We start from the raw sequence: 21,826 nt of genomic DNA on the forward strand, positions 1-21,826 counted from the left end.
GAGGCAACGGTTGCGTGAGACAGATCAAAGCTGGCAATGCCCTTGGGTCTCTCTGTCAAGGTTTTGTGAAGACTCCATTCTCTGATCTGTGCTCAACAAAAACGGGGGGGATTTAAGAGGCTAGATCTGGTGCGATAAAGGGGTGGATATACAGCGACAACAAGCCTTCAAAAACACTGGAATATTGGGACGAAAGGAGTCGCATGCAGAACGCGAGACACGCATGGCACAGTCAATGGGAGAGAGGGGTCATGCAGGGCTTTCCCAGCATGCAAAGGAGATAGCACACTGAGTTACTGTTGATGTGGGAATGGAAATGAAAATACAGAGGGACCGAGTGGTGCCTGCCCGGTAGCATGCTAAGACCAGAGCACACAGTACAATCCTGATGTTCATTTATCTATTTGTAACTTTGAGTGCACAAGTGTAACAAGTGTAATTTGGTTATTTTTGTACCTGCAGAATGCATCCATACTAGATGTGTAAATCGACACTGAGGATTTTACTGTGTGTACCAGTGCCAGTCCCCTCACCCCCATCGTCGGCATGCACGGCGTACCTGAGAGGAGATCCGATGAGAGAGGTGGGTGGCGTGGGGTTACTCCCCGCATTGTGCCGCCTCCGCACCGCCTGCCGACGGAACGTGCTACGTTCTCGTCGGAACGTGACCGTCTCCTCGCTCCCCGGGGCTGTCATGGCAAGAGGACATTGATTGGAGCGGTCGTCAACATGGATGTTACCCCTTGTGATCGTTTCTTTGAAGGGTTCTTAAAAAAAAGGTTAAATACTATTTGTGTTTTTGTTTTGTCTTTAGTCTCTTTACCTTCCATAATCAATGTGGCAACAGTCCAAAAGCAAAATCATCATTATTAATTTAACTGATGAGAGTAAAAATCAACCCATAGCTCACTTGGTCCATTTTTGCATCTCAGGGTTAAATTGACAGTGAGGATGATGCCGTTTACACAACTGGCCATTCTATTAGAGTCCTTTTGACAACTTAAAAAAAAGAAAGCCTGTGAATGTCTGCCAGTATACTGTACAACATCGAATGCAACCAAATTGACCGGTAAGAGTCCATTTGGTTCCATTTTGTACAATCTCAGTGTTAAATTAACATATAGGATAGTAGACAAGACAGTGTAAGCCCTGCACGGTTATCAACATAGTGAGGTCAGATGGTAATCGTTGCTTGGCTGCATCTCTCCTACAACCAGCCCATAGTCAAACACTCAATGTAAATCAAGCTCTTTTTGCTGCCAGCACAGGGAGGCAAGTCTGGGCACACCCCTGCCTCTAATATCCCAAAAGGATCAAACCCAAGAGAGCCAAGAAATAATCAACACTGTCAGCCTGACAGAATGTACACAATACCTACAAGCCAAAGACCACATCGAGGACATTAGCAAGCAATGTACTAGCGGCTAGCCTAACAGCCTGAAGGATTTACATTTGTGTACACGTCCATGCACATGTGCAGTGATTAAGACTCTTGTCGTCTGATCCACACTTGTATATGTTTGTTTGTTTTGCTAAACCACCTAAGCCCCATTTTGATCCACAAGCTCACAATACGTCGCATCATAAAAATACATAAATACATAAAAGAAATTCACCTATAATGACATGCCCAAAATATAAATGACACTGTTAAAATAGTTCAACAATCATATTTTCGAGAAGCATCGTCATGGTATCAGTGTGACTGCCTGGCCTAGGACCAGATCCTGTCAGAACCATCTCTTCTGTTCCTATTCCAATGTGTGTCTCTCAGCTTTTAAACAGCCTGCTTTCATGAAGAAAAAACATATTATAGCCCATTCTCCTTACAAAAAAAAGAAAATGAGGGGGAAATAAACGTGTAATAGACACGCGGGCGGAGGCCCCTTATGAGAGGGTCTGCTGTTTGTCTAACCTTAACACAAAGCGCGCACTGTCCCATCATGCTAATGGTGAAAACGCACTGGGAACGCTGTGCCTCGGTCAGGCCCGTCACTACATGGAAACTCACCAAGGTCACGCCAAAGGAGCAAGGCAGACAACGTCTTATTCAGGAACTCAAGCACACAGTGGCAACAATGGGACAAAACCTGGAGTCTGGACTACACCCAAACCAGTGGGGAAATTTGTGCAATTATACTCATTCAATGACGACGGAAAGCGTGCACGCATCCGCCTGGGTGGCCATATATGGAGCGTGTCTTGAGTGTACAGGGTTTGATGAGGTCAGCATAAGGAATGTCAGAACAGGTCAGCTCCATAAGGGAGATTTAAAGGGTGGCAGCAGGGGCAGTGTCTTGATTGTACAGGGTTTGATGAGGTCTGGCCATATATGGAGCGTGTCTCGAGTGTACAAGGTTTGATGAGGACCCACTGCCCAGGTAGGGCCTGTCGAGAATTCTAATTTTCGCCGGCTGCCGGGGGGGCTGCACTAATAACTTTGGGGCGGGCCCGTTTAGAGTTTGAATGGACAGGTATCAGTCAAAAGGGAGGCAGGACGGGTAGGGAAGGATCAACATATGGAATGTCGACTCAGAACAGGTCAGCTCCATATATGGAGATGGAGGCATGATGTCACGAGGCATGACCATATATGGAGACGTGATGTCACAAGGCGTGACCATATATGGAGGTGTGACGTGACACACGGAAATGCTGGTTTTCATATTAAATGCGACCAAGAAATAATAACCGTCCTAAGCCAATAATCTAAGTCCTAAAATTGTTAAGACAAGTCAGCTTGCATTAAAACATAAAAATATTAAACCTTACTTACTGTATACACTTAGTTGACCAGTGTCCCAAGGGGGTCTACTTGGCCCTCTATTTTTCCCCTCAATCTCTATACCGGAAATAGCCAATCTGCAAGCTTGGCTACAGTATGTGTCACAATGCAATACATTGTGAGCTTGTAGAGCAGCAATTTTCGCTGAATGTGAGGGTTTATGTGGTTAACCACTTAAACCCTGAATATTTAGTAGACTGGGGTACTAAACTATACTATGTCCCCGCTTTTTTCCCTCTACTCCAACGTTCTGTGTCAAGAATAGCCGATCTACAAGCTCAGCTCACCATCTATAGCTTTATATACTGTATATACACATACATACATTTATATACGTTCTACTGAGAACTAAAAGTAATAGGAAATGCTAATGCAAACTATATCAACCATATCAACTACATGAGAAGCAGCCAATATCCTGTCCCAATACATCCTGTAATTTGTTTCTAGTATGAATTTTAGAAATAATATTTTTTGACTATGAAGCACAATTCACTCCATCCATTTTAAATTTGCTACTGTTTACAATGTGTAATTGTGGTGTTCCATTGTCAATGAACAATAGCAGGAATGATGTGAATCCAGAGAGGGCAGTGTGCATACTACTAGATACAATCAACTGAGACTAAGTACTGTATGTAGCGACAGGAATAGGGGTGTAACAATATCGTCATTATCACAATAACAAAATGTCTCAATATTACCGACCCGTGGGCCTAGACAAAGTGTTCACCGGAGACTTATATTAAAGTCAATAATGTAAAAATAGTTAAAAGGTGCTCCTGGATCAGTCAGGACAAATCACTCACTTCACACAAGTGTGATTTTATTTGTATATTTTTGGGGTCTTTTTTGCCTTTATTAGATAGTGAGATCCGGGCACTCTACGGTCAACTGTCTTCATCAGGGGGCCTGTCATGGCATCTACAATAGGTATTCAGTATTCATGCATGCTGATGTCACGCACCAAGGGAAGTAGCTCTACACCCTCACAACAAGGGAAGTAGCTCTACACCCTCACAACACACCGCAGGCTTGTGGCTCAGACGTTTCCGCTACCAGCTTTGTATGGTAAAAATGGACTGCATTTAGAAATTGCCCTTCTGGTCTTTCTGACCCTTCAAAGTGCTTTACAGGAAACCATGCAAGGTATCAACCGGCTCATCGGGAGCAGTCAGACAGGACACTTCGACACATGGAAGCCTGGAAACCTGGAACCTTCTGATTCCAAGACGGCTGCTCTACCTCCTGAGCCACTGCCCCCTGCTACCAGCTTTTTAAATGACTTGGCTAAGCTTCAAACAAGCAATCCATCTCATTCACCACAGATGTTTGGAATTCAATGCTACTCCGAGCTCGTCACAGCTCATGTTATGGCACACAAATGGGAAAATGATTTAACATAGTTTTTTCTAAATATCATGATAAATATCACCTTGTGAATTTCAGTTTTTGGTATCGTTACATCCCTACCCTGGACTGAAAGCAAGTTTTTACTTCACAAATATGAAATCAAAGCACAAAGCAAATGACTTATGTACCCGGCTATGTTTAATGTGTACAACGTGAAATTCCATGTTCCACTTCAACCAAAACTATATGAGGAATAAAGGAAATTAAAGGAAAACTTAACTTGGAAGAAAGGCCCGCAAACAGACACACAAGATCCAATAATATAATCTACAACCCATTAGAAGCAATATTATTCTGAAGATTTATAGTTTTATGTTCAACAAACTTTGTGTATGTTGCAAAGAGATTTTGGAAGGACAGCCCAAAATGTTATGACCATTCAAATTCCCCCGATGCATTTTTGAGTTAACGCGTTTCAAATGTAAACGTTTTATCCAACAATAAGCATACACACAGGAATCAGTGTATTTGTTAGTGGCTATAGTGCAGTGGTTCACAATGTTCATGGACCCCACTTTGAGAAACACTGTTAGTGGTACCTACCCCGCAGGGAGCTGGCGGTGACATCCTGAGGCTCAGTGAAGGCTGCCTGGCTGGGCAGGCTGTTCCTGGAGCGAGTGACCGACTCCAGCTGGGAGGCCCGACCCAGCAGGGATGCCGGGTCAAGAACCTCGCCTTCTTTGGCTTCCAGGTCCGACTTGGAGGTGGTGAGGGGCCGGGGCGCAGCAGGGGCACCCAGGCGGTTGGGGTCGTTAAGGCAGGCCGCAGTGCCACTGTCCAAACTCAGCACTCTGGCGTGCGTTTTGGCGCTGCCTGTGCTCGGGGTCCGTCGAGAGGCACGGCGTTTTGCCCCTGTGCGGCCTCCCCCTCCTCCTACCTCGCATCCCATCACGACTTTGGAGGAAGAGGAGCAGGCCGCTGCGTGGGCAGCAGTGTGCTTGGCTTTGAGGGCTCGGTAGCGGCCCTCAGGGGAATGGCAAGAGTGGGAGGTGGTGCTGGAGGAGCTGTCCGTGCTGAGGTGGTGGGCCGAATGGAGACTGGAGGCACAGCTGAGCTCGCTCTGGTCACTCGAGTCCTCCTCGCCGCCTGCGCCCCCAGCAAACACGGCGCTGTGGGGCTTGGCCACTCCCCGGAGGGACATGTAGTCCCTATGGCGGCTGGCATCGAAGCTGCTCGCACGCTTCTTGCCCGTCCGCCGGCGGCTGCTCCTGCCCGCTGCCCCGCGGGACGAGGAGGACCGCTGTGCAAGACAGGCTGACTTGGGCCGCACGTCGTCTCTGTCCCGTTCTCGGACGGACGTCATCACGGCAGCCGATCCATCCGCGCTCATCCTCATCCCAGGCTCGTCCTGGAATCCGCAGGGCTCAGTCGGCTCCTGGGCAGTAGCAGATGTTGGCACTTTGTCAGCAGGCTGTTTGGCCATCAGCTCGTTGGCATGAGGGTTTTTGTTGGCTTCCCGTGAGGGCAGGCCCCCGGCAAGACCTCGGGCGCTGATGCTGCCGAGGCTAGAAGTCCTGCCGCCAACGGGTATGGCAGAGGAGGCCTCCCCTCTGTCCCGAGTCCCCCGCTCATCCCCTGAGAGTGACAGGAGGCTTTCCACGTGGGTGGAGCTGGTCTGCTCGCTGTGGAAGCTGCTGACGGTACTGTTAGTGTCTCGGTCCGTGCCGCTGCAGTAGCTCTCCGTGGAGCCACTACTACGAGTGCTCAGGCTCCGAAGACTGTCTGCGCTGCGCTCTCCTCCGTGGTGGGACTTCCCACCTCCACACCCTCGCCCCCCACTGCTCACATCCACCTGGTACAGACCAGAGCTGCCCTCCCCTGCCTCCCTGGAAGCAGAGCGGGCTACTCTGCGTGTTTCCTGGTGTCTCTGATAGCACTCTGCCCCTGAGGTGGAGGGAACTGCTTGGTCTTGCTGGTACGGCCTATCAGTCCCCTCTTTGTCTCTGTGAGATTTGCCGGTGTCCAATTCGCACACTGGGTCAAGGCCTCCTCTTCTTGGTGGAGGGTAGAGAGAAAAGTCTGGCAGGGAGGGGTCGGGGAAGGCCGAACCTGCTGAACTAGAGGTGCGAGGCAGGCCCCGCGATCGCAGCTCCTTCCTGAAAGACTGAGACTGCGATGGTGCGTGAGTGGTCAGATCTGTGTCGCCGGAGGAGTGTGATTGGCTGAAGTGAATAGCAGCTGAGCTACAGAGGTCGCCCGACTCCCTGGTTAGCTCCGGGGGGCCCAGAGAGGTTGAGGGCTGCATGGAGGCGAAGGAGTCGTTGGAGACAAGGCAGTACATCTTTGGGTCTGACATCAAGTCTTGATGGATGGAAAGAACATTAAAGGATAAGGGCTTTAATTTATTGAAAACAAGGCAGAAACTTTTGTTTTTGTTTACTACCAAATCAACTAGTATTAACATAAGCCAGAACAATAGGTAAAAATAGTCATGCAAAAGATGTGCACCACTGTACCCAACAATAAAATACAAAGTCAATTAGACAGAGCCTGTTAACCTGTGCTGAGTACTACTGTGGTGCCAAATGTGACAAGTTCCCCGAGAGAGACAAAATGTCAAAATAGCACTGCTTTATGTTTGTCATTAGTCATTACCATGATCATGGCTGCAGCTCTGAACCAGAGTCAAGCTGAGGTCATCCGAGTTCTTCTCCACATCTCCTCCTGCAGACAGGAACAGAGTAATGATGAATGATACTTGCATTCATATATATTCAAGCATCCATGCATTCTGTTCCGTCCTTGGATTCATGAAACTTCCTCACTAACTCTGGCACTTTTGCTAATGGACCGAGATGTACACTAGCATCATAATTAGAAGCCTGCTTAGGGAAACTGCTGTAAATGTTTTACCATCGATAGATTGTATATTCCTCCTTATATTCAAGTGTAGACTGACTAATTGTTTTAGCATATTCCGACATCATACAGACCATCAATAGCCTATACATCGATAGATATATAAATAGTGATACATTGTAGATTATACTTATTCCTACATTTATATTTATAGTTCACACATTATGCTAACACAGTCAGTCCAAGTCCGCAAGGCCAGGTGTATTCTTCTCACTTTTTCCTCCTTTTATCTTAGCTTTTTCCTCTCTCCATTTTTACTTGTTTCTGTCCTGTGTTTCTTGTCTACTGCAGTGCAATCTATCAATCATTTGCTTGTGCCTGCTGTCTCCTGATGGCCCCTCTTGTATGCTTGTTCTGAATCTGCAGTTCATTTTTATACTGTTTATCCTGCTAAAGCACATGTTTTTTAAATAAATGTAACTTGACATAACTGAATCTCATTTTTCTATGTTCCACTTTCCTGAGTCTTTCACTACTCTGTGTAAATAAAGCAGTTGAACAGTGTACATCATTCAATATTAAGACAAGACATAACATTATCATAAATAAAAAGGTATACAAAAGGAGAGCACTCTTGGAAATACCCTAAATATTTGGATATCATGAGGCTAACCTTTGAAGAATGTGCTCTCCCAGAGGGATGGTATACAGTAGATCATTTGTGAGTTACTGGTTGTTTTGTGATGGACATTGTGAGTAGACGTAAGCTCTCAGGGGAAGAAGATTAAAAAGCCCAAACCCCAGCAGAGCCCTTGTTTTACTTCAGACCACTTCCTGTCATCAGAAGCTGCTGGTTAATTAGAATGGCATCGAGCGGCCTCACTGAATAATTCACACAACGTAGCCGCCTTGCTCTGAAACTCTCAGCATAATGGACCCCCAAAGCACCACTGTCAGAGACTTCATTTATTGTCATCTTCTGCCATTTTTAAATAATAGAAAATAAATAAAAGACCTCCCAGAGAACAGCTCCCTCACTGGTGTTTCCAGTGTGCTGCGTTTTGTGGCACCAGCATTGCTTAGCTGTATTTAAAGAGGCAGTGTCTTGATGTGTCTAGAGAGAGGTCACGATAACAACGCTGAGTCAGAACACATCCCCTGGGCAGTGGAGGCCACAGTGGTCAGTGATGTAGTGATCCATCTAAGAAAACATCAATGCTCTGCACAAATGTTTCACAAGAAGATACAGAACTGTACACTTGCATGCAGTGCACTTACTGTACATATACTGCACTTATATACGTGTGCTGTGCCACATGCATGCAGTGGACTTACATACAGTACCTGTGCACTTGCATGCAGTGCACATATGCCACTTGCATGCAGTGCACGTACATAGCTGGTGGCCATAGTTACCTTTGGCTGTTGTTGCTCCTCCGTGGGTGGATCCGATCTAAAGAAACAAAAACCCTTCATAAGTCAAGCTATGTATTGTTAATAACAGACATATAAACGTAGACGCCTCTTCTGGCTCTGGGGCGTCTGTATCTCAACGGAAGGCAACATGGAGGCAATAGCGATGCGTGATTGAATTGGCAACCTTTCCCGAGATTCCTTGCGAAGCATACAAGGAAGCTTAGCGGAAGCAAAATGGAAGAACAGAAGGGGACGTTCGGTAGGCCAATCAGAGGCGCGACTCCCTCTTTCCCAGCACCTGCCTTCCGAGATTCCACTCAACTTCCTCCTCCTGTTCAAGGAAGCTCTGAGAAGGAAGAGAAGTGGTCACGTGACTGGGCTGCGCCATGACACTTTCATGGACACTTTCATGGGAGCCAAACTACCCGGAAGTTTGACAGAATGCACTGAGAGCTCAGTGACCAGCTTATTTATGAATGACTGAGACCTTTTGTAAAGTAATCACTTCTGTAAAATAACAGAAGACATGTAACACATTATTGTCTGCTGTGTTGCTTTTCGATGTGTACACTGTGTAATTTGTATAGAGGTATGGTATCTAAAGAACACAAAGTACCTTTCTGAACGTACCAAGTATCGCAAGACTTCCCACCGTTTCCTGTCTGGCAGCCAAATCTCACGATACTTCGGAGCCAGAAACGATACCTGCTGCTGTTTAGATCCTCAGATACAATTATATACTGTGCACTCTGTGCACATGGAAAAGTAAGTGATTAGAAAACAACCTGTGATATGTCTTCTTTTATATTCCTGAACCGATTATATGATAAAGGTCTCAATTGTTCATAAATAATGTTTGTCATGAGCTAGACCAGCCAGCTCCATTCACTGCCATGTATTCATTGCACTTCCGGTATGAGTTTGGCTCCCATGAAAGTGTCCATGAAAGTGTCATGGCGCAGCCCAGTCACGTGATCACTTCTCTTCCTTCTCAGAGCTTCCTTGCTCCTGTTGGAGACAGGTCGCTCCAATGAACTGCAGTGGCCAATGAGGCGTCAATATTTTTTAATATCTATGGTTAATAAATCAAATGTTCCTGTGCAATTCCTCAAACGGTGCTCAGGTAATTAACAGCTAATTTAACAAGTGTGTGTCTGTGGGGGCACAACGACAAATGAATGCAGTGTTTGGTCACTACAAGAGTCAAGACACGAGTTCCAAAACAATTATTTTGTCACAAAACAGACCTTTGCTTCTTCACTATCATTACAGAGATAAGAGTTTGGGCTTCTCTCTCTTCTTATGTAGGTGCACAGCAGCTGAGCAGAACACACCAGATGATTAGCGGCTCAAGGACACAGAGTGCAGAGACTTGGAACACGGGCACCCATGGGGATTTTGAGGTTAAATATAATTTGCAAAATAAATCATCATAATAACACAGAATATTAAAAGCAAATTTGCTGACAGCAGTATGCCTGCATTTCAAGCTAAACGAGAACACATACACCAAATGCCCCACCTCCCGCTATAATAAATGGACAGGAAGCATCATAAACTTCAACCCTAATCCCTGTGTGATACGTTACATGGTAGGGATGTGCCGATGATACATTATATCCGATATAATCAATTGCTGTTATGGCCGATAACCGATATTACCGATGTCCATTATGATCTCATCCTGTATTAAAAAATTATAATAATTTTGTCCATTCAGAAAAAAATACATGTAACAGGGTATGTCAGATTTAACTTTAACTCCCTGAAGAAGGCAACTTGTTGCCGAAACGTTGAAAAAATAAAGATTTTGATGGCATTGTGACTACGAGCTGTGCGGCCTCTCTCCTTTTTCAGTCAGATTTAACTTTAATACCTTATATTTAATAGTGTGACAATCGGACAAATTCATTAATCGGTTGATTAATTGGACCGATACCGATTAATCAAAAAACAACTCAAATCGGCCGGTAGCGGTTTGCTGATTAATTTAATTTTAAGCCTCAACCCACAACCTTTTCAGAAAGGTTTTTCTTCTTGGACCGCCAAAAAAGGCGGCTTTCTGTTCAACCACAATTCTAGTTCACACATTGTAGATTATTTGCGGTTTACAAATACACAAATGATCACAAAGGTTCTAGGAACAAGTCATTCTGAGCTACAAAAGAATGTGAGATAAATTACAAATCAAACCACTTGATCCACTTAGATGTACTGTAAATTAGATGCCGCTGTTGAGAGCCATCATTCCTCTGTTTACCTGGTGGTTGGCATCCATGCCAGCATAGGAGTTCCTGGAACTGCAGTCAACAGGCGGGGTCTCTTCCCGGATGAAGTCTGCCATCTCAATACCCCCTCCAGGGTCCCTGTGAGGTAATTCACATAGAATGACACAGCTACACATACAAGACACACATGAAAACATACACGGATATGCAGGCACATACGCAGATGAACAGATGCACGCAAACGCAGATATTTAAACATAGATTGACACACTTGCACACAGACAGAGACACGCAATCACATGCACACACAGCTAGATACACACAATTACCTAACACATCATTGTACCTTCTATCATCTTGTTCAGAATCTACCATTCACACAGGAAAGTACGTTTTTAATCATACCTTTAAAACACATTTTAGGCTTATGCTTTTCATGACACGTACATTTGAAAAACTATAAAAAAGGGCAAAAAAAAGGTAAGAAAATGTTCCATGTACACTTTCTCTGGGCCAAATTTAGCCCGGACATGCTTGTTTAACCAGTCAGTATGTCAAAAAAAAAAGAAAAGGTTGCCAGGGATAGTCTATAAATCATTTCCATATGCCAGAAAATGTTTCTTAACAGGTCAAACCACAACACAAACATTCAAAGCAATAAACCGCCGCACTACACGGTGTGCACACATAATATGAGAACAGTATCTGGGCAGAGGAGACTGTGGGAAGGAAGGGAGAGTGAGATTGGGGCGAGAATGAAGGATGGTAGTATAACACCTTAACCACTTAAAGCCCTCTAGACTTAATAAACTGGACCCGAGTTGGCTCAGTCTGTACTTGCCTACTTGGACAACTTTATTCAGTCTACACCGAATTGCTTTGCCAAAAATAGCTGATCTACAACATCACAAGAGTCACAATGTGTTGCAATATGACACGTTGTGAGCTATCTGCTATTTTTGGCTAATGTTCCCCCAGAATATGGATGCTGGGGTTAAGTGGTTAATCAATTTCAACAAGCTTGTCTGCTCTACTGTAAACTCCCAACAACCTGGAATGCAACTCCAGATGTGTAGGCAAAGCTACGACTGACTGCCCCTGCGGTCGAGGGGCTCTCATTCTTGTTGCTTTTCCACCTCTCCCTCTCCCTCTTTCTCTCTCTCAGCATCCTGCTAAGCGCTCCCTCTGGAATGTGAAAATGAGTCACTTCTCCGAGGCCCGGGCAGTAAAAGAACCCTGGAACCTCACTGGCATTCAGCTCCTGCACAACAAGAACTAGGGACCTTTACATAAAAACAAGACGACAGCAGATTGCCATTTACAGCTGGCCTTGAATGTCTAATGTGGAAGGTGAGGTATTGATTTGCTCTGTAGCAGGCTTTATTTTCATGCACCATGACCAGAGGACAACCCTCTGACCCAGAAATTCAACAGATACTGAAACTCACAATTAGATCACCATTTAATTTTAAAGTTACATGACTCACACTAACAAAATCCACACTTGTGCTCCATTTAGGACTTCACAACCACTGATTAGAGATCTAATGCACAGCACAACACTCATACATGGCCTGTTTACACAATACTATAATAGTTGTCCCATTATCATCCTCTTTTTGGACATTTGGTGGATGTTCCGTGTGGTTCCAAGTACCACTCCAAAAATCAAAACCATTATTTTCACTGCCTTGTATCCTTTTTTTTTTACCAAAACAAGTCTGCACTCTGCATTTCTAAAATAACTCATGTCGATGGCATTTAGTCCAATCTTGCACTTTGTAAAGCACTCTGGATAGAAGTGTCTGCAAAATGCCTAAATTGTTATATTTAAAAATATATATATCCAGCTCAATGCAAACACCAAACATTGTACAGTACTGAGTCTTGACAAGTATTTCGTTTTACTACACAGCCTTACTGGCTCTGTGACACAAAACCTTACCCTGGGCCGTTGCTGTCCTCTTGCCGGGTGGCGCTGCCATCATTGACGCCCTCTGTGCCAATCCTGATGCCCTCTGTCTCCTTGGCCCGGTGCTCCACCACCTCTCCCTCATCCAAGGCGCAATGGAGGCGGTAGTTCACCATTTTCAGCAGCAGAAACATGACAGCAATCACCCCGCAGTAGATCCCCACGATCACCATGGTCGGCGGGAGGGCCTGGATTGGAGAGAATTTGATTTGTACAGTTTAAGCATTTTGGTTGAGGCTCTTATCCAGATCAACTCAAGTCAGTGAAGAAATTGTTAATTCTCTGTCTCATCTCCAGGACACTTTTGCTTGCTGTATTTCCAGCCCAATTGTTTATGGAAATAGCAGTGACGCCTCAAATGATGGGTTACCTGCCAAAGAGAAGTGATTAAGCACAAAATACATTCATAGCCAAAAGGTGCCAGAATTTGGCTGGTGTCAATTATTATGCTGGTTATAGGATCGTCTGGTCTCTCGAAACACTTCAGAATAACTTTCATTTTATTTGTACCATGTACAGCTGATTGTTTGGGTGAGATTTCAACACTTACGTCATGACATAAGAGTATCCTGACACACAATAGTACAGGGACAACAGGACCTCAAATTCAAAGCAACCCAAAAGCCACATTGAACTGTACTTTTTTCAATTTACCTTCTAAAGAACATGAAGTCAACATAATTTGTCAACAGGGAATCAATACAGATTTTAGAATGGTAAAAAGGTACAGACCACGCACACTGTTGAGAATTCCCCTTGAAAATGTCAACATAATTTGTCAACAGACTAGAATGACTAGCAACAAGACTAGCAACAACTGTGGCCATTTTAACAGCATAATCACAGCAGCTGAGACAAAAAGACAACATTAATTTCTATTGTTTAAAAAGTGCAAGTGCACATACAGACCAACATACAGACAGAAAATAAAAAGATATACCAGAAAAATACAAGTTGTGAATTATAGACCTTGTTAGTGTGTTGCTAGTAAGGAACAGCTTGGCAGCTACTGATATTCACAAACACTGCAACAGGAAATAAACTTGGAAACTTAGAATGTTTATGTTGTCAAGTAGGCTAGAGTGAATTAACCTTGCTGTTATTAATCATGTACACTGTCATCATTCCGCTGCTCATCTGGCAATTTGCAAACCACAATGTGACTTAACTCCATTTGCTGTGGAGAGATACCGGTTGCATTAATAGCTGCCACTATCAGGACCAGCACCACTCAAACATGTCTCAATTTAAACCACAGAGCCAACCCATGTATTTATTTCCACTCCGGAAATAGGACAGAAGCCACACTCAGATTTGGAGCATCAGCTTCTAATATAAGGAGTTTATTATTGGTGTTCAATGGTGTATAAGCTATTTCCTTCCCAGAGCACATTTATAGAGTGATAACAGATATGTAATGTAACTAACATCGCCCACACTGATCTTCCAGTTATAGTTTTGCTTTGGGACCCTATGACAACACTTTTGCACTAATTTACCAAAACACTGGTTTTACCCTTCAGCTGTGGACCATGTTGTAAACAAGTGTAATGGTTCGTCCACAAAGTAACAGTTTTTGTACCGACTTGTGCTTTCGTTTGAAATGTACCCATTCTGCATATTGTGAAATAAAAATCAATCAATCAATCAAAGCTAGTGATATTGCGTAATAATAGCTGACCTTTAGGATTTGTTTGCTATGAGCCTAAAAATCTGAGCCCGAGCCTTAAAATGAGTTTTTAAACAGTAATAGACGTCTTTAGTAAGCTGCTGTTCATATAAACATTATGCTAGGCTAGTGTAACTGATGGACTCTAACATTGGCAATTGTACAATTTACAAATCAGAATCAGTTCTAACAGATGGCGAAAAGGTTTAAGTTAAAGGAAATAATATCTTTGACAAAACTACGAATATAACGTTCGTCCGTTTGGGGGGAAAAAAGAGAAAAAAAACAAAAAGCATATAACATATTTTGAAACAAAAGAGCCCCTTATTAATCCTATAGTTGGTCAATGGAACACTTGAGTAAACCCAAATATTTAACGTGATAATTCGCTATTCTAAATAATATTTTACGTCAATTGTGTCTCTGACCTTGTTGTTTTGTGAGATTGAAACATGTAATGTTACATTTGTCACATGAAACGCTACATTGTTTCCGTTCCACAGAGCGACCATTAATATCCTCGGCAGCTAACGGGCATACGGCTTTCCCTACGACCAGTAACCACCGTGCTCGCAAACATATAAACATACATTTCATAAAGCGGTTAAAATCCAACTTACCATGTACAGTGTGAAGGGGAAACATAGCAGAAACAACCAGATGTACAGATGCAGAGCGTTGACAAATGTATTCTGGTGGGGGTCGTAGTACCAGCCGCCTGTGATTGAAGCCCAGACCCCTTGTCTGAGGATCTGAAGTGTTTGAGACCCCATGTTTTATCCCCTTCGAATCTGGAGAGAAACGACGAAATAAACGGGGCTGACACGAAGGCTAGTCGTCGTTCAACAACATAACGAGCAGTGCTCTGTTTTCAGACATTGGCCTGAAAATCCCAACTGCAGCCATCTTCTTCTCTGCAGCTACAGCTAGCCAGCTGGGGCACTACTGTTTTTAGACCTCCACGGAGAGCGCTCCTATCCCACCACGCCCCGCGAGCGACTTCTTCTTCGTGGCCTGTGAATTTAGGTTACTACTTTCCCCCACATGACTATCACTAGTATCACTAGTCATTAATATGAATTTCTGTGGGTTCATTTCAGACACATTAGAATTGTGCAAAACAGCCGACATAAATATAAACCACGACGAAAACTGACGGAGAAGGCAGAATTATATTAATATTAAATCCAGACTAGGAGTATCATAATTAATTTGATAAATTTAGCTAAATGGCGACCTCTTGTGGTAATTTTGATCTGCTGTCTACTGATGATTGGAATTACAGATAAAGCAATTATAACTACTACACTACCGGTTGTGCTTATGTTATGAGTCAAGAACGCTACACCATTATGCCACCACAATAATTTCATACCAAATTAGAATTCAATTCATACAAATATTAGATATAATTTATTTGAAGAAAAACTGTCAAGACCACATTGCATCAGGCTGTTACAAATGACAAACGTTTTTTATACAACATATGCAATACAAAAACTGTGAAATCAGAGTGCTCAAAACTATTAACAATGAGATATACATCTCAGTTGGTGATAATACACTAGTCAAAATGTATGGACAATGGACCCATATCAATAAACATACAGTAGGCCTATGTGTCGTTTAGTATTGCAATAGATCTGAAAAGTAAAAAGACGTTTTTAATGTTCAACTTCATGGTACATCCCTTGGTTAAGCAGGCTGGGAATTGGAATGACCTCTGAATTCATTACCCCAAAAGAATCCTGCTGATGTCAACAGTAAACCGATACTGGCGCTGAAGTCAGCATATCATCCAACAAAAAAGTTCTTCATTAGAGAAGAAAAAAAGAAAAAAGAGGAAAGAGGAAAGAGACCTTCTGGACCACATGGCAGCCCACTCTCAGCCTGTTCAACTGTTTAGTCAGAAGTGGGGAATGATCGTGACTATAATCTTGCTCATCAATGTAGTCACAATGTTCTCCCCACACAGTAAAACCATCAGTGTCCATTTGTGACTCAGAGTGTACAAATATAACCAAAAGGTTAATTTGGTTATATTTAGTACACTGTGTTAAATTATCACTCAAGATTTTACAGTGCATTCAACCCCACTCAAAGTGTATTAGGACCGATAGGTGGTCATCATTGGAGCCTTGCTCGTTTCTCAGGGGGTGGTTTGCTTGGAGGCCCTGGAGCTGAGGACTTGGTGGCTGGTTCCCTCTCCTCCTGTTTCACTGTTTCAGCAGGTGGTTCAGGTTCCTTCTTTACCTCAACTGCAATACAATGGAATAATAAATCATGGACTTATGGAGTTTGTCACTTTGGGAATTAGACTAGGAGCCAAACGTGGCTGTCAGTTCGTTTCAGAGTTCAGCAAACCGGGAATCAGAAGTGAATTATTGCACTACCATAGTATGTAAATAGGAACATGAGTTGGATAGTAAAAACAATTCATGAATACAAAATTGTTGAACTACACAAACGTAACTCTTGGAAAATGTTATCGAACAGTACAGAGCAGCAGTTCAAAATGACCATGGATTAAGCAATTATGTTCTGAATAGAATGTGGATGAAGCACTTTAAAAGGTCATACCTGGAATAGGCTTCTCACCAGGTTTAGGCTGAAAGTAGACAAAAACTCATTTATTTACACTTGTTTTAAAAACTAGAAAGAAAATTCACTGTACTACTAGTTTGTTGTCAGTGCAACACATACCTGGTAAAATGTTGGGGGAAACTTTGACCTGAGGTCTAAAAGGAGAGTGTCGACACGCTGTCTCTGAAACAGTGAACTGGGTTCTTCTTTCTGCTTAGATTTTGGTTTGACTTTTTCTGTAGAAAAACACGATTTAGTTTACTAGTAGTATTATTCTTCGGTTATGCGTTACCATTGACAATAATAAACAACCAAAAAAACCAAGACAGATTCTGACAGCACATACAGTGGTTGATGGGTGAAAAATAAAAATACAAGAAAGCTCATCAAAACAGCATACAAGAGCCCACTAGAACTAAACCAACCCTCAAGCTGACCTTTCTCCTCCTGGTCTTTGAAATGCCACCAGTATCCTTTGGAGGGGTGGTAGCGACAATAAGACATGGCCTCATCGAAAGCAGATTGAATTCCATGGACAGCAGAGAGCTAAAAGGATATAGAATTACATAAGTCAGCTAAATGAAGAATTACATTTGTCAATAGGTGCATACTGCATAGCCTGCCCCAGTCTGTGATTTCTGGTCTAGAGGGGCGGGTACTGGCGAAAGCACGGCGGTGGATCCCCTCCCCGGTAGAAAACAGCTGAGAACAGTGAACACTGACGTCACCAAATTTGGAGCGACGCCCCTCTGCACTGTACCGAAATACAAGTTGGCTCCCACTTCCTATGCCATATTTTCCAATGGCTTTTCTTTTTGAGCCGAATGTGAATGAAAATAAAAGCCTGGGTATCGAGGCTAATAGGTTATTCACCGATTGTTTGTTTGGCAAAGCACAAACAAACAATCAAGACACTAGTCAAAACTGGAGAATTCTTCACACAAACCTAACACTGAGCTAGAACCTCTAAAATATACAGTAGCCTATATCATAATGGAATATATAGCAACTAGCAAGCTCTTACCACTCTGGAACCAATAACTGTTCCCAGGTCTGGCGCCTGATACACCACTCCTGCTATGATGTAGTAGTCAGAAAATGGTATCACTGGGGGTGGATACATAGAAGAAACACAAGATACATGTGAAATAAATGAATGCTTTGAAAAGAGCTTTAACCCCTTGAACCCTATTCGGGGGAGAAAATTCTGGGAAAATAGCTGATGTATCAATAATTTTTAGCAAAAATATTTGTAGTGGTAGTGGGAAATACGTAGGAAGGTGGTTAAATAGCTTAAAATAGTTTATTTTGGATGAAGCCTTTTATTTTTTTATTTTACATTATCTATTATAATTATATTTCACTGTTAAGCACTTGGAATGTCTCTATTTCGGGAATGTCTGACAGACTGCAGAGCTTCAAGCAGCAGCAGCAGCAACTGGCTGTTCCACGTTTGTGTATGCTCCCAAAGAAAACACACACACAAATATCTGTATGTGTCTGTAGAGGAAGCATCGAATCTCTGCACTTGGCTGATCCGTTACAGTAGATAGTTACTTACTTTAATGTGAGAAATGTATAAAACATTGGGTCCAAACAATAATCGAAAACACATGAATAAAAACTTTAAAAAGCACACACAACACATCAGGCATCAGCGATTAATGCATTTGTTGTAGGTAGCTGCACAATGCTCACCTTGGTTAGGTGACTGCCTCTGCTGCTTACGGATAATATAAAGAATTGGTTCCTGAGCATGAAGAAGAATGTACTCCACTCCCACCATTTGACTGGAAAAAAAGACCAGATCACGGTTCTTCTGACATTATAGTAAGGTTATTATTAACTTGTATCTTGGGCATTTAATGATGTTGCCCGTATGCTGGTTATCTAATATGATGTAGTGTTTTTATTTGTATTTTTTATTACACTTTGGAACATAATATTGCATCTGTGTTTATAATAAATCTGAATAAAAAACAGATTGTTTGTGATCTTACTTCAGATGCTCCAGGGTTAGCCGCTGCATCTTTACTACCTCATTATTACAGGTTCGGTCATAGAATGGGTTGCTTCTCTCCGAAAAATAGTCCAACACATTGCCAGGGTTGAGAATGGGCACCCAGCCACTGTCAACCCAGGATATCCCAAGGAGGTTGTCTGTCAATAGAAAGAACAAATACAACAAAGCATGTTGAAGGACAAATTACGTGAACTTTAAGTTGTAAAATACAATAAGGGACTTCTTGGTCCCTTATAGTATTCGTCTGTTTTTTTCTTCTGCGTCTTCTCCTTCCGCCAAAAATAGCAGTCGGTTTTCTCGGAACTTGGCAATATGGTAGAGGGCTATGCCAAACGGTGAGGACGCGAAGCCCATGACCATTGGCCAAAGGGTGGCACTATAGCACTCAATTGAAAATCAAAACTTTGAACAGGCATAACTCATGAACCGTTTGACAGTCAGCAATAAAACTTCGATACACATATGCATCTCAACTTTCGTGTTCTGACTTTTGACCTCTGACCTTTAGATCACGCACCATTTTGAATTATATGAAAAACTGTTCAAATCCATCTCCTCCTGGGATCTTTGTTCAAAATCCACGCAAATGTCTACACGTGAACTTTGGAGTACATTTGTGAAACAACAAATTAACGTTTTGAGAGCCAATGAAAATCGCAGTTTTATGAAAATTCTTCTTCTGGCCCTAATTCATACATCCATTGTCACACACATGTTTATGAAACTTTACAGTATGGTAGAGGGTCGACATGCCAAATAATAGTACTTACTCCAATTGGCCAAAGGGGAGTGCTATCGCACTCGTTTGAAAATGAAACCTTTGAACAGGCACCTCATGCCTCATTTGGCCAATATAAAAAGCCATGGCACTTGTTTCCTTGACTCATGTGGAACACATCTGTCGCTTTGACCAGTAATTTCCGCCCTCAGATTTTCTGCCATTTTGAGAAGTTTGAAAAATGCTCAAACTAATCTATAGACCATTATCTGAAATTCCAGTTGAAGAGAAGTTTGTATGTGAACAATTGTACAAAAAATATAGCTGCAAGCAGCAATAACAGGCACTTTGAACAGGCATAACTCATGCCTCGTCTGTCTGTATGTTTGGGGTACGAACAGCTGCAATACCGCTGGCACTGGGTGACCTAAAGTGGCACTGTTGAGCAGCCTAAGGGCTTATTGATTGGTCCCGTCTTATCGCTGCTTGCAGCTATATTTGTTGATTGATTCCGTTTTGTAGACTGGCCAGGGAAATCTGCCATGGGAATCATTGCCTAATCCGTCACTCTGTATGAAAGGTCTTTAAAAAGTGTAGCCTGCCCTTGGATCAAGACTATATCAATGTATTTTATCAAGTCTGACTTTTACTTCCATATCTATGACACAAAAGTAAAAGTCAGACTATAAATTAAATATCTATGATAGTCTTGATCCAAGGCTATACAATTAGGAACCATTACGTGGCTAAAGGCATCAATTACGTTTTCAAAAGAGACCACAATTGAGATGCGTTTCAAGTAGATTTGCCGAAAATTCGAAATGTAGTTCTGTTCTGTTGAACAAAACAGACCCCCATCGCTGTGGTGCTGTAGACTAGCTTCATGGTCGGCTCGGCTCGGCTGCAGCGGTGGCCGAACGGATAGCGGCGCGGTCTAGATACCGGAAGGTTCCCAGTTCGAATCAGCCGTCCGACACGTTAAAATTACCACCGCTGAAATGCCCTTGAACAAGGCATCAACCACTACGATGAAATGTGTTCTATGAGCAGGGCCTGGCTGGAAACAAGTTCTTGAGCTTAGCCCAGATACCCTGGGTAAATATAGATTTCATTTCATTTCATTTCATTTCATTTCACACAACAGCGATGGGGATGGGTGGGGGGTTACCAATGAGGCTATTCTACTCTACGGTATCGGCCGCGGCGTGTAGCATATATTTAGCCAGGCAGCTGCTTTCCCTCGATTGATACTTAAATCATTTGTCACATCATCATATATTAGTAGCGAATTCAAACCTGCTGTAATATGTTTGCAATTTGCATTAACAATGGAAACAATGGAATCCCGTACCTCTCAAATCCACCGACGCCATGATGTAAACAAGTTGTCGCAGAGAAATTACGTAATCATCATTGCGTCGCAGTTTGGTGGCGTAACCTAATAAGGGGATCGAGGGGATGCAAATTCATGGGAAATACACCTTGATTTTGCTTGTCACATTTTTTATACAAAGGTTTAAATGTTTGTTTTTAGTTCAATGTTTGTTTTAAAAACGCCATTGACAATGAAGGGAAAATGTACATCATCTTGTCCCTAACACAAACATTAAATGCTATTAACAATAAAGAGAATTTAATGTTTGTTTTGTCACCGTTTGTTTTACATCACCATTACATCACCTAACCTAATCAACATGATCGAGTTAGACTTTAATATATTAGCGCCCCTCACTTCACACGGGTGTGATTTTACATCATCTAAAAATATTTACAATAACCCAATGTGGGTACCCATAACGGCAAAACAAAGGAAAAACTGCGCCAGTTATTAGCCTACAGGTTGTTGTCATATAGCCTATTATAGTTTTCTGTGTATTATTTATAAATGATCCTATAGCCTATTTGATACAATATTAAATATAATATCGGATTAAAAATGATTGTGAATTCCAAAATCCTTGGTCACCTGTGTTTTTAATATTTGCCAAGCAATTAAGCCATGATATGGACCAATAAAGCCATTTTCCTCTCTCACTGAATTGGATGTCAGCCTATATACTTTAAATGCGGGCTATACGGGCAAAAGAAATGGCTATGTCAAACAACTTAAGCTTTCATATTTGTATCATACATCATTCCTTTCGCATTCCCATTCCCTCCCCTATTTATTCAGCACCGGAAAGTTTTTTTTGGTCGGCAGCATTTGCCCCAGAGATCGTT

The 21,826-nt window shown here is 42.7% G+C and overlaps 2 protein-coding genes across 8 annotated transcripts in view; both read right to left on the reverse strand.

Annotated features, from left to right (window-relative positions):
* Positions 1 to 15,219, reverse strand: part of pcnx1 (pecanex 1) — a 43,725-nt gene extending 28,506 nt beyond the window's left edge. For 2 of the 6 annotated variants that reach the window (XM_079527927.1, XM_079527926.1), the window contains exons 1-7: positions 14,903 to 15,219; positions 12,587 to 12,801; positions 10,674 to 10,779; positions 8,414 to 8,450; positions 6,794 to 6,862; positions 4,742 to 6,499; positions 560 to 689 (exon numbers count right to left, since the gene is read on the reverse strand). In XM_079527927.1, the coding sequence (XP_079384053.1) occupies positions 560 to 689; positions 4,742 to 6,499; positions 6,794 to 6,862; positions 8,414 to 8,450; positions 10,674 to 10,779; positions 12,587 to 12,801; positions 14,903 to 15,055 (2,468 nt within the window). In that variant the 5' untranslated portion in view covers positions 15,056 to 15,219. Of the gene's footprint in view, positions 1 to 559; positions 768 to 4,741; positions 6,500 to 6,793; positions 6,863 to 8,413; positions 8,451 to 10,673; positions 10,780 to 12,586; positions 12,802 to 14,902 lie in introns of all 6 variants that reach the window. The other 4 variants (XM_079527925.1, XM_079527924.1, XM_079527929.1 and 1 more) reach the window with 2 other exon arrangements.
* A 453-nt stretch (positions 15,220 to 15,672) lies between these two features.
* med6 (mediator complex subunit 6) lies at positions 15,673 to 21,082 on the reverse strand. Of its 2 annotated transcripts, none has more exons than XM_079528578.1 (8): positions 20,958 to 21,082; positions 18,866 to 19,025; positions 18,564 to 18,655; positions 17,890 to 17,972; positions 17,303 to 17,411; positions 16,986 to 17,101; positions 16,863 to 16,890; positions 15,673 to 16,540 (listed from the first exon to the last, which is right to left on the reverse strand). In XM_079528578.1, exons 1-8 carry the CDS (start codon positions 20,977 to 20,979, stop codon positions 16,410 to 16,412), a joined length of 741 nt encoding a protein of 246 aa, XP_079384704.1. In that variant the 5' UTR covers positions 20,980 to 21,082; the 3' UTR covers positions 15,673 to 16,409. The 2 variants fall into 2 exon arrangements, with proteins under 2 accessions (XP_079384704.1, XP_079384703.1); XM_079528577.1 differs by having other exon boundaries at positions 17,291 to 17,411.
* Positions 21,083 to 21,826: the final 744 nt, after the last annotated feature.

The sequence above is a fragment of the Electrona antarctica genome, assembly GCF_951216825.1.
Source record: "Electrona antarctica genome assembly, chromosome: 18".
NCBI lineage: Eukaryota > Metazoa > Chordata > Actinopteri > Myctophiformes > Myctophidae > Electrona > Electrona antarctica.

Excerpts from the sequence above, each read along its gene's own strand:
- med6 (XM_079528577.1), bottom strand. The coding sequence starts at position 20,979 with ATGGCGTCGGTGGATTTGAGAG. Across the intron at positions 18,656-18,865 it reads CTAACCCTGGAGCATCTGAA|TCAAATGGTGGGAGTGGAGT; the intron begins GTAAGATCACAA and ends CTTTTTTTCCAG. Across the intron at positions 17,412-17,889 it reads CAGTTATTGGTTCCAGAGTG|CTCTCTGCTGTCCATGGAAT; the intron begins GTAAGAGCTTGC and ends ATATCCTTTTAG.